The 15,674-nt window shown below is 42.3% G+C and overlaps 1 protein-coding gene across 3 annotated transcripts in view; it reads left to right on the top strand.

The window, feature by feature from the left end:
* Positions 1–15,674, top strand: part of TRAF3IP2 (TRAF3 interacting protein 2) — a 45,010-nt gene that overhangs the window by 16,756 nt on the left and 12,580 nt on the right. For 2 of the 3 annotated variants that reach the window (XR_009558666.2, XM_060283300.2), the window contains exons 3-5: positions 6,806–6,998; positions 10,302–10,480; positions 12,531–12,619. Coding sequence is in view for 2 of the 3 variants with exons in the window: in XM_060283300.2 (XP_060139283.1) it covers positions 6,806–6,998; positions 10,302–10,480; positions 12,531–12,619 (461 nt within the window). In the remaining variant the exon portion in view is untranslated. The remainder of the gene's footprint in view (positions 1–6,805; positions 6,999–10,301; positions 10,481–12,530; positions 12,620–15,674) is intronic. The other variant, XM_060283301.2, reaches the window with a different exon arrangement.

Genomic DNA, 15,674 nt, shown 5'->3' with positions numbered 1-15,674 from the left:
TAATTATATATGTTAAAGACTCCATTAAAAAGTGTGTAAGATGGCCCCAACTGTTAACTGTGATCAGGGGGAAAGGGGAACAAGGAATTAGGAAGAGACAGGGAGAGTTTTCTTCTAACTCTACATATTTTTGTTGAATTTGTTAGAGCAGACAGGCATTACTTTTATAATTTAAAAAATAAGTAAAGGGACTTCCCTGGTGGTACAGTGGTTAAGAGTCTGCCTGCTAAAAAAAAAAAAAGAATCTGCCTGCCAATGCAGGGGACACGGGTTTGAGCCCTGGTCCAGGAAGATCCCACGTGCCGCGGAGCAGCTAAGCCCGTGCACCACAACTACTGAGCCTGTGCTCTAGAGCCCGTGAGCCACAACTACTGAGGCCGTGTGCCACAATTACTGAGCCCACGAGCCACAACTACTGAAGCCCGCGAGCCTAGAGCCCGTGCTCCACAACAAGAGAAGCCACCGCAATGAGAAGCCCACACACTGCTACGAAGAGTAGCCCCGCTAGCTGCAACTAGAGAAAGCCAGTGCACAGCAACGAAGACCCAACACAGCCATAAATAAATAAATAAGTAATTTTAAAAAATAAGTAAAAGTTAAAAAGAAAAAAGAAAAGTAAGGGGGAATGAGAGTGTACAGGTGGGCTCAGCCTAATCCACCCTGCATGTGCCTTGGTCCTAGTTCCCAGGGGCATTATCACAGGGAAGAGGGTCAGGGTCGGGCTGTGTTTGTCAGGGAAATTCAGTGCTTACAGTTTCTCTTCAGGGCAGTGCAAGCCCAAAATATTTATGAAGCCTCCAATAGCAATGGCTCCCAGGAAGGTTGCTGTGAGGATTAAATGAGATAATGTATTAAGGACACTAGGAAAGTGGCTGGCTTGTAGTAAGCCCTCAATAACTAGCAACTCTTAGTTATTATTGTTATTATCTAAATGGATCCTGTAAAGTACCCCTCTACTTCTAGATCCCTCTCGCTGGCACAGATTTTAAGCATTCAAAGCAGGTGTATAAATGCTTAGTTTCATGTCAGGGCTGTAACTGCATTTAATTGCCAACAAAACCACTTCAAAAGAGCTGTTCATCTAAGTGATGCTCGTGCAGTTGGAAACCATGGCTACGTGGTTCTACTCGGCTTTAGAAGAGTATTACTTCCTCATCCGTTAATGAAAATATAAATAAATAATGATCACCATGCAAATGGCATACCTTAGCCTTTGCAAGTTAAAGAAAAAATGGTTACTGGTCACCCCTTTCATGTCAAAAAAAAAAAAAGTTATCAAAGCAGGTGAAAACAAGAAGTGGGAAAAGACTGTTTCTTTCCTCCCCCCACCCCTGGGAGAAGTCAGCCTCTTACTGCCTCAAAATCCTTCCACTGAAGGTCACCAGACTGGAGATCATGGCTATGCAATCAAATAAAACCCATGACGCAAATAAATTAGGAGAAAAGAATGTATTAAGTCTAAAAGACTCATTTTACTGTAAAATTCTTGCTTTCTCTACCAAGGAGACTGAATAAAATAAACCTGTGGGCACATGCCTACTATTGCTCATATGGACCCCAAGGAGTGATTATTTGTATGCTAGAATGCATGCACAATCAAAAGTAAGGAAAAAACAAACCAAGTGGAAGAGATGAGAAAGAAAGGCGTTGCCTTTCAGGAACTACAGCTGTTTACAGCTGTGAGAGTTCCTGTAACAGTTTATGCGGGCCCTTTTGTTTTCCTGGCTAAAGTGATTGCGTTATATCATCATGTCTTTTGACAACTTGAAAATCAGGTTTTATTTTCTCTCTCATAAATTCTTTTAATACCATTCTTAATAAGGAAGAAAAATGTTGAATGTTTTGACTGAGAAGTGGAAAGCCTCGTTTAGGATTTGGTTTACAAATTCCAAGTGGTCAAAGCCCAGTAACACGAAGACCATGTGTACCCAGGCCAGGAGGATCATAAGATTGACAAGAAACATACAGTTCTGGGCACCTATTCATGATGTGCAAGATTTGTATTTTTGTTTTGTGATTCACACTGCGTCAGAATCTAGGAGTTACTGTGCTAACAAATCACTTGTCTATCACATTCTACAGAATGCACTCTCTTGATGGAATTTTAGGCATGAGGACAAGTCATTGGGGGAGATATTTTAGGCAGTGATTCTTAAGTCTACCACGTAGCTGGCTGCTGGCTTGCACACCTCTCTTAGGCACTGAGTGTGGGTTTGTGTTTCCAAACAAACATCCATAGACACACAGATTTCCTCTTTCTCTCTCCATTTATTTTGAGCTACTAAGGAGAACTCTAACCTATTTATTTCTATTCACCGCCTGCCTAGCCATAAAGGTTCAATGATATTTGTTGAATGAACAAAAAGAAATCTGTTCCCTACTTCCTGGGAAAAGGAGTGATTCCCTAATCATGAGTAGAGACTTTGTCATATCAAGCCTTGGAAAGCCCATCTTTACTTGTCTAATAGGAGAGCAGAGGAAAGAAAGGAGGTCAATGAGATTTGGAAACAGACCTTGTTCATTCATTTATCAACTTATTCAACAAATATTTGCCCAGTTCTCTGCTAGGCACTGGGTGTGCAGGGGTGAATACAACACACATGGTCCTGTCTTTGTGGAGTTCACAGTCTACTGGAGATAAGTCTATAGATAAGAAGAAATGGGCAAACAAAATAACAAAGTGTATGTGTTATAAAGGAAATAGCCAGGTGTTAGAACAGACATTAATAGACAGGATGGTGAGAGGAGGCCTCTTTGAGTAGGACACATGTGAGCTGAAATCCAAAGGAAAAGAAGGTCCAGGAAGCAAGGAGTTTGGTGTAGTTAATGTACCAAAAGCAAGTGAGTGGGGCTGGAGCAGGGTGAGCAGGGAGAGAATGATATGCTAGAAAATGAAGGAGGCAAGGACTGTGGTAAGGAATTTGGATTTTTTTCTAAGTTAAACTTCTTTAGGAAAACAAAAAATTGAACTCTATAATCCTGAATAAGGAACTTAGAACAGTACTTGGCATGTAACAAGTACTCGATAAATGTTAGCCATTATATATATAGTACCCAGCTAAACTAGCAAGCCTTGGTCAAAATAGTGGAACAAAACTATCAAAATTTGAGCAATGAAAAGACATTCATTTACCCAACAAATACAGATTTTCTTTCACAACTTTTCCACACAACCAGCCAAATTCCAGACAAAACCAGTCAAGTTCCACTTACAAAAAGGAAACCTTGGGTTTCCCCGGTGGCACAGTGGTTAAGAACCATGGGTTCAAGCCCTGGTCCAGGAAGATCCCACATCCCGTGAAGCAACTAAGCCCGTGCACTACAACTACTGAGCCCTCGTGCCACAACTACAGAAGCCCACAAGCCTAGAGCCCGTGCTCCGCAACAAGAGAAGCCACCGCAATGAGAAGCCCACGCACCGCATCGAAGAGTAGTCCCACTCACTGCAACTAGAGAAAGCCCACGCACAGCAACGAAGATCCAATGCAGCCAAAAGTAAATAAATAAAATAAATTTATTTAAAAAAAAGGAAATCTTATTTTTGATTGACCCTCTGATATTCAATATTTCTTTGCTTTAACAATCAAAGGACAGCATAGAGAACTCTATTGTCAGTACCCTAATTTCAAAAATAGATGAGGTGGATCATTTTCATCTGCTCACACAAAGCAGTGTAAGTTTTTATCACAGGTGGCCATTTCAGAAATGAGACTTACAGCTAATCAAACACTTAGCCCACATGCCTTAGTGATTTTAATGATATGATTAGTTGCTATGAGACAAAAACCTGTTGTGTGAGGAATAATCTGTTAGAAATCATATGTCCTTGATTCAAAGGCTTTTGATTAACAGCACTAACATCCACCTTCTGGAAAAGAAATAAACCCTATGATTAGAGCTTGGTAGTCCTTTTAAAGCAAATAAAACCTTATTAGCCACTTTTTAATGGATATGGGAAACAAGAATGGCTCTAAGCATTAAAAACTTTCAAGGCCACTGGCAACGTTGCTCCTCTTCTCCTTGTCTTCCTTCTTCCTACTTCCAGAGGAGACACTGAAAAATACCGCAGATGGAGAGCAGATGAGACATAGACAGTCTAGAAGACCCAAGACCTAGCAGGCAGACTGTGTAGTGCTCCATGGCTTCGCTTGTGTGCGTGTGCGAAGTTGGCTTTGTAACTCTTCAGTCTTCATTCATTCATTTATTGAGCATCCCCTGGGTGTCGGCACTGTGCCTGGAGATGTGGTGGCAAACAGACACAGTTCATGCTTTCACAGAGCTTAGAGTCTCGTAGGGAAGGCAGGTAAGAAGTTGACAAGTAAGGGTCTTGCTTACTTATACAAACATGATGAGCACTAGGAAGAAAATAAAATAGGGAGAAAGGATTTGAACAGATGAATTCACTGGTGAACAGGTGATATCTGAGCTGAACCCTGAATGTCGAGATGTTGATCTGTAAAGACACAGGGCAAAAGAGTCTGGGCAGAGCGGATGGCAGACTCAGGGTCCCAGAGGTGGGGTACTAGCTTGGGGCGTTCAAGAAGAAGAAAGACAGCCAGGATAGCTGGGGCTTGGTGAGCAGAGTATATAGTAGGAGGTAAAATCAAGAAGGGCAGAGACCCGATCCTGCAAGGCGGATTTTAAATGCAGTGGGAAATCTCTGGAGGTTTGTACCTATAGCTGGTTTTGTAAATGGTCCACTCATACAAGACTCACCTAAAAACATGGCTGGCCTAGTGACCTGATAGCAGTGGCACTTTTTAACCCTGTTCCAGCTAGGGAAAACAGCAGCAGGAGAGACCAGCCCTGTAGCCCTGGAACTCCAACTGGTGAGCTGGACCCCTTGCAATGTGTCTGACCTGCCCCAGGAAGGCTGTAAAGACAAAACCTCAGTGGTATATCTTGTTCTAGACCATAGGCGGCTCTGTGGTCCTGTCTCCCCATTCTTAGAGATGCCTTCCATGTCCGGGTCTTTATCAGCCAACGGGCTGGGATAGACTCAGTCAGATCCTTTTATCCTCCTCCCTTTCCTTAAGCCCCTAATATCGTAACCAGGCCTAAGCAATAGCAGGGCAAGGGTCATGGTCAGGGCCAGGAGACAACCTGGGTTAAGAGGGGTGTGGTCAGTTTTGCCAAAGGAAGCAGGACAGGAAGGACCTAGCTGATGTCACAGGTCAGAGCAGACAATAGACTAAATCCAGGGATTCTGACCATGCTTGAGAGACTGGCTTGGGCACATTTCCAGGGTCAGTCAGCCAAGTTTCCTGAGTCCAGACAGTGGGGCCACACTAGTGAAGTGAATACACATATTATTTGTCTTCTGTACTTGAGGCCAATAGTCCCCTAGATGTTCCCGTGAAAACTTCAGTGGTTCCTGACTACTTACCAAACTAGGCATAAAGTTCTCAACCACATTCTCGCTCTCCACATTCTGGTTCCAACCTTCTTTATCTGTTACTTTCTTGCTCACTTCCTAGTTTTATTTCACTTTATATCCCGGCACGTATCCTACCTACACAGCAGGCAAATTGGTTATTATTTATATAATCAGAAAAAGAATAAAGACCAATAAATATCTTTTGAAAACCAAGGTTCTTTCTTGCCCTAACTAGCTATGCCTCCTCCATCCTCCAAGTTCTTACTTGGGCAGAGGTGGCAATGCTTGGATTACCAGGATGTGCTCATGGTTCATTTTGCAGGGTTATCCACTTGGCTCTCTCCAGTCCCTCTCCAAGCTAGGCCCACCCCTAAGATATATCAGAGCTCTCAGATTTCCCACACCTGAGCCCCTTTGGGCCCGGACAGTTCCCCCAGAGCCTTCCTCTCCCACCCTTCCTGGGTTCCCTTGCATCCCTCCTCTGACCTTCACTTCTCTTCTCTCACCTGGTCAGGCAGGTTGCCCTTCTTCCTTTGGGACTCTGCTACTCCTGGGCCTGGCTGGGACCAACTTTCTCCTAGGTTACAAATTCATATAAATCACTGCCAGGCCTGGCTTTGCTCTGAGACTGCCCTCTTCTAACTGCCCTGGCCCCAGGTGCACATAGCCTTTAGCAACAGAGGATTGAGAAAGTTGGGAGGTGTTGCCAACTGGTTGGTTACTTCCCAGAGGTATGAGCCAAGTTTTCATTCATTTACTTCTTCTTGAGGGATTGTGTGTGTGTGTGTGTGTGTGTGTGTGTGTGTGTGTGTGTGTGTGTGTGTGTGTGTGTGTGTGTGTGTCCAGGGAAGGAAAAGAGCAAGTAGTGATTCTGTATCTATCCTGAGGATAATTTCTCCTAGCCTTGGGTTCTAAAAACTTGGGGAGTTATGGTAGGAATAGTGGTGATCTGGGTCCCTTGGGATGTATCTCACCTGCCCCAGGAAAGCTGTAACAGCAAAACCTGGGCAGTATATCTTGTCCTAGACCAAAGGGGTCTCTGTGGTCCTACCTCCCCATTCTTAGAGATGCCCTCCAAGTCCTAGTCTTTATCAGCCAGGCAGCTGGAATAGGCTCAGTTTGGATTATTTTAAGCATCTTATTTAAATAGGGGCCTATGTGGAGCTTTGTACTTTCCAATTAGAACACCAAACTCATGATTTCACAGATGTTTTTATTTAGGAAAAAAATAAAAACAATGACTCAATTTCATGAAAGCAATCAAGTAAATAATAGTACAGAAATATGGCAAACATCTTAGAGGTGGTAAACGTTATCTGGAACCCTCAGTTGGTATCAAGACAAAAATTTGCACTGAGCTTACCTCTCCTTTCACACAAAGGAGCTAGGGTCAGCCTTCCCTGTTTTCTTTGCTGTCTTTACCTGCAGATGGCCACGACTACCCTCGAACAGCCTACCAGCAAGTGATCCAGCCGGCTCTACCTGGGCAGGCCCCACCTGGAGCCAGTGTGAGAGGCCTGCACCCTGTGCAGAAGGTCGTCCTGAACTATCCCAGCCCCTGGGACCAAGAGGAGAGGCCTCCACAAAGAGACTGCTCCTCCCTAGGGCTCCTGAGGTATCAGTAAGTACGATGGGGCCAAATTTCAAACAGTTCTAACATGAAAAAGAATGATGCCAATGCAATCAAAATGTATCTAAACTCTCTGTTGGTTTGCTACCCAGGCTGCTGACCAAGTCCCACACTGGAACACCCCACCTAGACTTTTCAGGTCAGGAGGAAAGGGAAACTGGTTGATAAGAATCTCTTTACCAGACACATAAAGCCACTGGTGACTAGTCAAAATGCTCTTGAAGGAAAGGCTCTTAAGATGCTAAGTCACACCTGCTTCTTTTACTTTCAGATCCCCTGGCCTTTTAGCCCCCGAAATAGTTTTTTATTTTTACTATGGCTGACTTCCAAAGCTATGAAGTTCTTTTTTATATCCTTAGTTTCTACACCTGTTTAAGACCATTTCTTACTTTGAAATTTTAAATTCAATTCATTCTTAATAGAAATTTAAAATAACCTGTTATTTTCTTTTGTAATAAAAGAATTCACACATGGTGAACACCATTATTAGGTCTTTCCGATACTTCTTCCAGAAAAACAGTTTTGGTTTTTCTTGACTTTAATTGTTTAATCCTTTAATCATATTTCTCTTCATTGTTCTTTTTTTTTTGTAAATTTATTTATTTATTTGTTTTTGGCTGTGATGGGTCTTCGTTGCTGCGTGCGGGCTTTCTCTAGTTGCGGCGAGCGGGGGCTACTCTTCGTTGCGGTGCTCGGGCTTCTCATTGCAGTGACTTCTCTTGTTGTGGAGAAGGGCTCTAGGCGTGCAGGCTCAGTAGTTGTGGCTCGTGGGTTCTAGAGCGCAGGCTCAGTAGTTGTGGCACTGGGCTTAGTTGCTCCACGGGATGTGGGATCTTCCCAATCAGGGCTCAAACCCGTGTCCCCTGCATTGGCAGGCAGATTCTTAACCACTGCACCACCAGGGAAGCCCCATTGTTTTCTTTTGACTCTTCAAGTTTTCCTTTTCTCTTAATTTATAGATCTAAACCATACAGGAACAACTCATGTACATGGAGCTTCCTAATTGATGACAAAATTGGAAAGAGAGTAGATAAAATGTTTGCTCTTGCTCAAGCACGACTTTTATATACCACTCAGAGTAAATCTATATTCTGTTTTGAGAATGGAATGAGATATGAAGGTCCTATTAAAGCAGTTTTTTTCAGAAATAGAGAAATCGGTAATCAGATCCAAAAGTTTATTGAAAGAAAAAAGCCCACTCTATTTACAATGGCAGATAAGGCACATCTGCCTTTCCTCTTCACTCAAAAGCCGACAAGCCCTCAGATTTTCTTTGCAGACAGATGCCTTATTTTTTTAAAAACAAAATTGCATGGAATTTATATAATGGAATTAAGTAATGATTTACAGCCAGATAAGCACTCTTGCAGAAAAAATATCTAAAATTCCAAGAAAACAAACAAAATTTAAGCATCTTTATGTTTACTGTTGAATAGGAGAGGCAATAGTAATTTTTAAATTAAACTTTTATTTTGAAATAATTTTAGATATGCAGAAGAATAGCAAATGTAGTACAGAGTAACCGCTTTCGTAACATCAATTTAAGCCTGCTATGGTCTCCTTGGATTTATTTTATCATTTTAAGATAATGAAAAATAAGTACAGGTAATGAAGCTAATTCTCCTCTTACTGGTCTTTTGAAAGAGAACCTTAATACAGAAAATTTACTCTGTCATTACTCTCCATGAATATTGTTTTATATGAAAGTTTTTGAATATTATCAAGGCCTTTGCTTTGTCAAGTAAGCAACCGTCTTTTATAACAACTAAGCAACTTTGGGTACAAAGGCATTTAATGCAAAAAGAATATGGAACTGGATCCCCATTAGATGAAGGCATATTTCGTAAAAAAATTTTTTCTACATTAATATAAAATAAAAATAACTTCCTCAAGCATTCACAATTAGAAATATAATATAGTTGAGATTCTGTATAATTTTATTTTAAATCTTGTTACATAGGACTTTCAGAATTTTTTTAATACTCTCGGGTAAAAATATGAAATCATAAGCAACAATCTAGGCATATACACACAGATTTTATATTCAAAACTTTTGTAAAATTTAGAATATAAAACAATTTCAAACATAACAAATAACAAACATTCCTGTTCCCACTACCTACGTTTTTTAAAATGTTAACAATGCCACATTTACTTCATATTTTTTTGAAGAAATAAAACATTACAGACACAGTTTTAGTCTCCATATCAGTTAGAATTCAGTTACAGAAAACAGAAGCAACTCTAGCTATTGTAAACAGAAGGGATTTAATATAGGGAATTGGGTACTTACAACATTGTTGGAGGTTGGAGGAGCGAGTTTTAGGCTGGGCTTCCAGGAATGATCCCAGAGCAAAGTCACAGAACAGGAGACCAGAGAGGCTGCTTCCTCTGGCATGGTCAGAGAGGCGGAGGGTCAGAAAGCCACCGCGGAGCCCTCCATTCTAGGCCATGCTGCCACAGCACACTCCAGAATCCGGAAGTTGCCACCACCTCAGCTACTGGAAACATTTTGTTCCTGCTAGGTCTGCACTGGCAAAAACACGGATGCCCATGCCCTGCCCTTGACACTGTGAAGCTGTAACGGGACACTGGGATGCCTCCTGATGAACTCGGCACCTCATGACAGACAGCCCTGAACAACAGAAACCACAGAAGTGGCAGAAGCATGGCCTCCATTTCCATCTACCTTCCAAATCTCACACGAGTGCATCTGGTTGTTCCTCTCAGCAGACTGTTCATGGGAATATTTGGGTGACCAAAATAATAATAAAGATGCCATATAATAATATGGTACAAACCTCTTTAAAGGGTCTTCAAAATCAGATTTTCATTCGTATATTAACATAGATACTTTTAAACCTACATGGTCTTTTCTATCTTTTGAGATATAATTAAATGTTATCTATTGTGAGCTAAAAGTTGTCTTTTTATCAGAATGCCTAAACACCAAACCTTGTATGTCACCCATTGTATTACTTTGTTTTCTTGGTGATCTTGTCCGAACTGTACCTGAGACTTATCTTCCCCATTAGACAGTCCTTAAATTGAGAAATCAAATCCTGCTTCCCTCTTTGACCCCTAGCACAGGCCCTTATAAATGGCAGCCCCCCAAATTGCTCATTGACCAAAATCTCTGCAGAAAAAAACTCTGTCCTTCTGGGTCAGGAAAGAAATGGAGGCAGAGGAGAGAGAGAGCTCACTGGTATTTCCCATAGTCATTAAAGGCTTTCTGTCCCCCTAGGTTTGTGTTTATAAAACATGAACATTTACTGTGAATGTATTCCTTTCCAGGGGCCGGCTTTATAACCAGCCACCTCATAGAGCTGGTGCTCCTGAGGGGTCCTTGGAGTGTCCTGCAGAGTTGAGACCGGAGGGTCCCCAGACTCCATCCCCAGCTGCTATCCCTAGACCCCCAAGTAACCCTCCAGCCAGAGGAACTCTGAAAACAAGCAATTTGCCAGAAGAACTGCGTAAGTTGTTTGCGATGTTGTTTTTTTCCTTCTTCTTGTCAGGTCTTATACTTTAAGAGTACTTGATGATTATTCATCTATAATCTTGGATATCTCTCACATACTACACAGTGAAATGAAATTTCCTTTTCTCCTTTTTGTTAAAAAAGTAACCAGGAAAAAAAAAAAAAAAAGTAACCAGCATTTTGTAGGCCTGTTTGTAGTGATTCTGACACTACCTGCAATACTCACAAAGTGCTTAACGACTAGCTTTTTCTTCAACATGTACTCCAACAACAAATGACCCCCACGCTTTTTCCCTCTTCTAAATGATGCTCTTAAGTGGACTTGTCCCTGGATAGATTGATTAGATGTCCATGTGGTATTGGCCAGGGATCTAGCGTCTCACCATAAATTAGCAGCAGCCTTCAAGAACGAGGTCATTTCCTGTAGGAATAAGCAATCTTGTTTGGAAAAAGCAGTCTCACATTCTCCATACTGCTTTACAACCAAATGCAAACTAAGCCTCTTATTTAAAGAAACATTCGACTAAGTGTCAGGTGATGATGCTTTTTCCACATTTTGCAGCCAGAACCACTTTGAAATATCACCAAAATGTTCTCATATTAAGGTCTGTCAGGACAGTAAGTTCCAGAAATCTTAAGAAAACAGTCACTACTTGTGAAATTGTTATATTCTGTTGTGCTTGCTGGAATTCTAATAAGCCCTTTCCAAATCTAGGCACTGCTTTGAACCAACTTAAAATTAAGCCCTTTGCATTTGTTAATTCCAACTGGGGGAATCGATGCTCTTTGGTCATTTAAGGCTCTGAAAGATTTCTATGACAATGATACATTGCTGTTTTTTTTTTTTTAATTTTGTTTTAATCTTAAAATCTTAGACATTTAAATTTCGAGCATTTCTGGAGAATGGAAGATGTTAGGATATAGTCTGGGTGTCCGTTTATAGACCATATTTATCTTACCATAACCTATAAAGGGAGTCGTAAAATTCTTACAGAGGAATTGGTTGAATATTAGGTGTCGAGAAGAAAATAGAGTGCTATCAATATGCCTGGCTGCTTAAATGAGTCAACATGACCGTTGAACATACTTCCATTTGAGAGCTGTGCTTCAAAAAACAAGAGCCTAAGCGTAGATAAGTAGGTTCTCTCCAATCCCCGCTTTCTTCTCCACCCTCTGCCCCAGGGCTTCCTGAGATGTAGCCAGTTGATTCCAGACTAAAAGCCAATACAGAGAGATTATTCATCTACCACATTAACACGCTAGCCAGATAATTACCCAAGACTTTAGCCTGGGAAAACACTGGTTCTCACCCTGACTGGGTTAGGCTTATGGGCACAATCCCATCTGCTGCTCTAGGCTGACTCAGGGAGAAGCAAGGGAGTCAATGATGCTGGACCTGCCAGAGGCGGGCTCTCTCCTTCAAGCTGCTGAAGTTCTTAGTAACATTTCTGAGCTGCGCTTTAGTCTACTCCAACTTCCTGGCCTTTCCCCCACCAGTGAGGGGAGAAGGGGGAGGAGAACCATTTTCTCCCTCTCCTCTCTTGCTCTTGTCAAGTTCAGGGCAGCGGAGAGCATCATGAGATCAAAAGAGGACACTGCTGGGTGGCCCCTTAGCAGGGCTCAACTTCCTGGCCCGCTGTGAGAGTATTTTTTGGGCACAGAGCCAAGTGTCTCTAATATACCAGGGGTGGCCTGATCTTAAGGCCCCGCAGGTTCTGGGTGATGGATTTTTTTGTTAACGCATCATGTGGTTTTTCAGAAGACCTCCTCTGCTTGTCTCAGCCTGCCAGAACCCTCTCTCCTTTCCATGCACCCTGAGTAGTCTGCATTCCCTTGGACAGAACCCCCTGCCCCTTTGGGCCTGCAGATCTATGTCCTGAGGACACCAGTTCACCCTGCTGTAGCCATAGCCCTTAGACCACTCCCATCCTGAGGCTTCCCTTCATTATTCTAGAAGGACAAAAGACATTGCATACACTTTTCAAGTGTGGTTTAGAATAGAATAATTTGACTATTTTCTAATAAATGTGAAAAATCTCTCTTAGGGAAAGTCTTTATTACTTATTCTATGGACACGGCCATGGAGGTGGTGAAATTTGTGAACTTTTTGTTGGTAAATGGCTTCCAAACTGCAGTAAGTATTTTATCCAAAGAGAAGACTGAACTGTTAAAGTGAGTATAATGAAAAGAAAAACAAGAAAAATTATAAAGAGCTGTTGATGTTTTAAGCTATGTTATTTGATTTACGTGATTATGAACTAAATGCTTATGGATTCAGGTAATTATTTTCTAGAGTTTAAACTCTCCAAAGTCTCCAGCATGTTTTTCCTGCATGCCTTTTGAGCGACCCCGAGTGCCTCCGTACAGCCAGAACGGCATAAACGCTGAGCACGTATGCAGCTGGTGCCTGGCCTGAGGAAAACGCCGGGTTCTCACTGCACTTGGCATCTTTGCCCATCCTCACCAATCATGCCTGCTTTGGTTATGCTTCCTGTGGTACAGGAGGCTGCAGGCTTCACCAGGTCACCTACTCATCTTACAAGGTCCTTTCGTTCTGCACTGGGTCGTGAGGTCTGCAGTGGAGGCCCCTGCAGCCTGGGGGCCCCACTGTGCGAAGCTGCTGGTCCATCCGCACTTTGCTGCAGCAGCAATGCTTCTGGACAGGGAGGTACCTGGCCAGGTTCTCGGCTGGTCTAGGCTAGTTCAGGAAGGTAGACGCCCCAGCCCTGCTGTTCACTGTGATCTTAGCCTAAGAAATCTCAGGAAGCACATGCTCTTCAAGTCCCCTGCAGTGCTTTGAAAAAGCTCAGCTTAAACCCATGTAAGTTTTCCTTAGGATAAATAGAGAACCACAGGAGGCTACTCGGAGGACTGGCTTTCCTCAAACGCTGAGATCGCTTCTCTTCCTTCCCAGAGACCTCCTCTGGGTATTTAGAGATGGTCAATTCTAAAGAGTGGTGAAAGATTAAGGGAAATATCTACAAATAGGAATGTTGAAGGATAAAGGATAAATGTTGACATTTAGTAGCTAAATGTCAATTTTAAAGATTATTTAGCATTTCTGACACGAGTTTTATTCAAATTTTTTCTTCAGTCTATAATTATTTTTAAATGGAAGTACATGAAAATTGTTAGAAGTATATACTTTATACACTCCAACTTCATGACTATATAAATACACGACTGTATAGAGACCAACATTTCAGTTTCTCATTTCTGGGATAAGAAACACTGTGGCAACCATGATATAAAATCAAATTACAAGACATAAGGTCAACATTTCAGAAAAGATCTTACTTTGGGTCCTTTCCAAATAAACATAGTGATTGTCTCTGGAGAAGAGGACAGGTTTTTGTGACCTTAACAATCAGGGGCTGCTTAGGCCAAGTTTAAAATTGTCCTTGATCCTCATCACTCTGAAGCCTGTGGTAGAATCCCATAACCCCATCCTGGACAGCTAAGTTACTATATTGATACATTAAGGTCCCCTTAGTGGAGAAAAATAAACTTAATGGGTAATTTAATAAAGGGACAATTTTCAAAGTTCTAGGTGAGTTTTAGGGAATCCACAGGGAATAAATAGTTCAATATCCCAGGACTAGCAAAAGCAGGAGGTCTAAAGAGGCAAGGGAACAGCAACACCTGCAACCTAAAGGGGGTGCTATATTGGCTTGCCAGGGCTGCCACAGAATACCACAGGTGGGGGAGCTTAAACAACAGACGTTTATTTCCCCACAGTTGTGGAGGCTAGTAATGTAAGATCAAGGTGTCAGCAGGGTTGCTTTCATTCTGAGGTGTTTTCCTTGGCTTGTAGATGGCCATCTTCTCCCTGTGTCTTCACCTGGTCTTTCCTCTGGTCTTTCTTTATAATCTCCTCTTATAAGGACACCAGTCATATTGGATCAGGGCCCACCCATAAGACCCCGTTTTACTTTAATCACCTTTTCAAAGGCCCTATCTCCAAATACAGTCACAGTCTGAGGCACTGGGGGTTAAGACATATGTTGAGACATATGAATTTGGAGGGACGCGATTCAGTTCATAATAGTGGCTGGGTGGAAAAGTTGGCCTGACAGGAGCTGTGGATTTTAGTAGAGTTCTGGAGAGACTAATGGAAGATCTCCAGCACATTGTGCCGCCCAGAATGTCCACCTCCATAGCGAGGAAGGATTTAGGTGCTGGGGTAATAATAAGAATGACCATTTATTGAGTACTTACTTCATGTCTGGCATTTTGATATGCCTTTTCCACACTAACTCATTTTAATCCTCACAACCACCCTAGGAAGCAGGTTTATTAACCACATATTACAAATGAAAATATTAAGACTTAGAGAGTTTCGGGAATGTTTCCCAAGTCATGCAAGTGGGAAGGGCAGGAGCCAAGAGGAAAGCCAAGCTGCCTATCTCTTCCCAGCCCTGACATCACATTGCTTCTCTCTCATAGAACAGAAATGGATAATTGGTACAACCTCGGAGAGCTGCAGAAGCTCTCTCAAGATTACCTAGTGTAGTCACTGGCCATTGGACATTTTAAAGCAGGAATCGTCCAAACCAAAAGGAAAGCCATTCCATTTTTGATGTTCCATCAGTTAAAAAGAAGGACATTCTGAACTCATATTTGTACTATATGTATCTGAGTTTGGTGTACACAAGGCAGGATCTTGTTCCATAGGAAACTTAGAACCACGTTGAAGAGATAAGGCAGACATCAATAAGACATTCAGTAAATGAAAGAATGCTGTAATAATGTGTTCATCGTCTAGCACCACCAGTGGTCACAAAGGGGTAGAGTTCATTAAGGTGAGGAGAAGGAAGTCAGTGCGTGAGGAGGATTCACAGAGCAGGGGGGCTTGCACTGTGCTTTAGGGTGCAGGGGACACCAGTGTGGGGAGTAAAGTAGACAGGACACGCGTGGAAAAGAGAGGTAAGCCTGGATCATGGGTGGCACAGAAGCTTGCTGCATGGCTGGGACTTGACTTGATGGGCCCTAAATGGCGGCATAACATGTAGGAGCATTGATCTGGGAGCAGTGTGGCTGAATCAAATAACCCCTCTTCGAGGACACTCTCCTTGTATCGCCCATTTCCGTATATAACCCCTCTTCCAATCGTGAGCACCTTGTGCACAAACACACTGCTCTCTGGCTGCAGAACAAGGCTGAGCCCAAGAAAGGCCTTCTTATTTAGT

The sequence above is a fragment of the Globicephala melas genome, chromosome 14, assembly GCF_963455315.2.
Source record: "Globicephala melas chromosome 14, mGloMel1.2, whole genome shotgun sequence".
NCBI classification, from domain to species: Eukaryota; Metazoa; Chordata; class Mammalia; order Artiodactyla; family Delphinidae; genus Globicephala; species Globicephala melas.
Note: the sequence above shows the minus strand (reverse complement) of the source record. Positions and strands in the feature narration are given on the sequence as shown.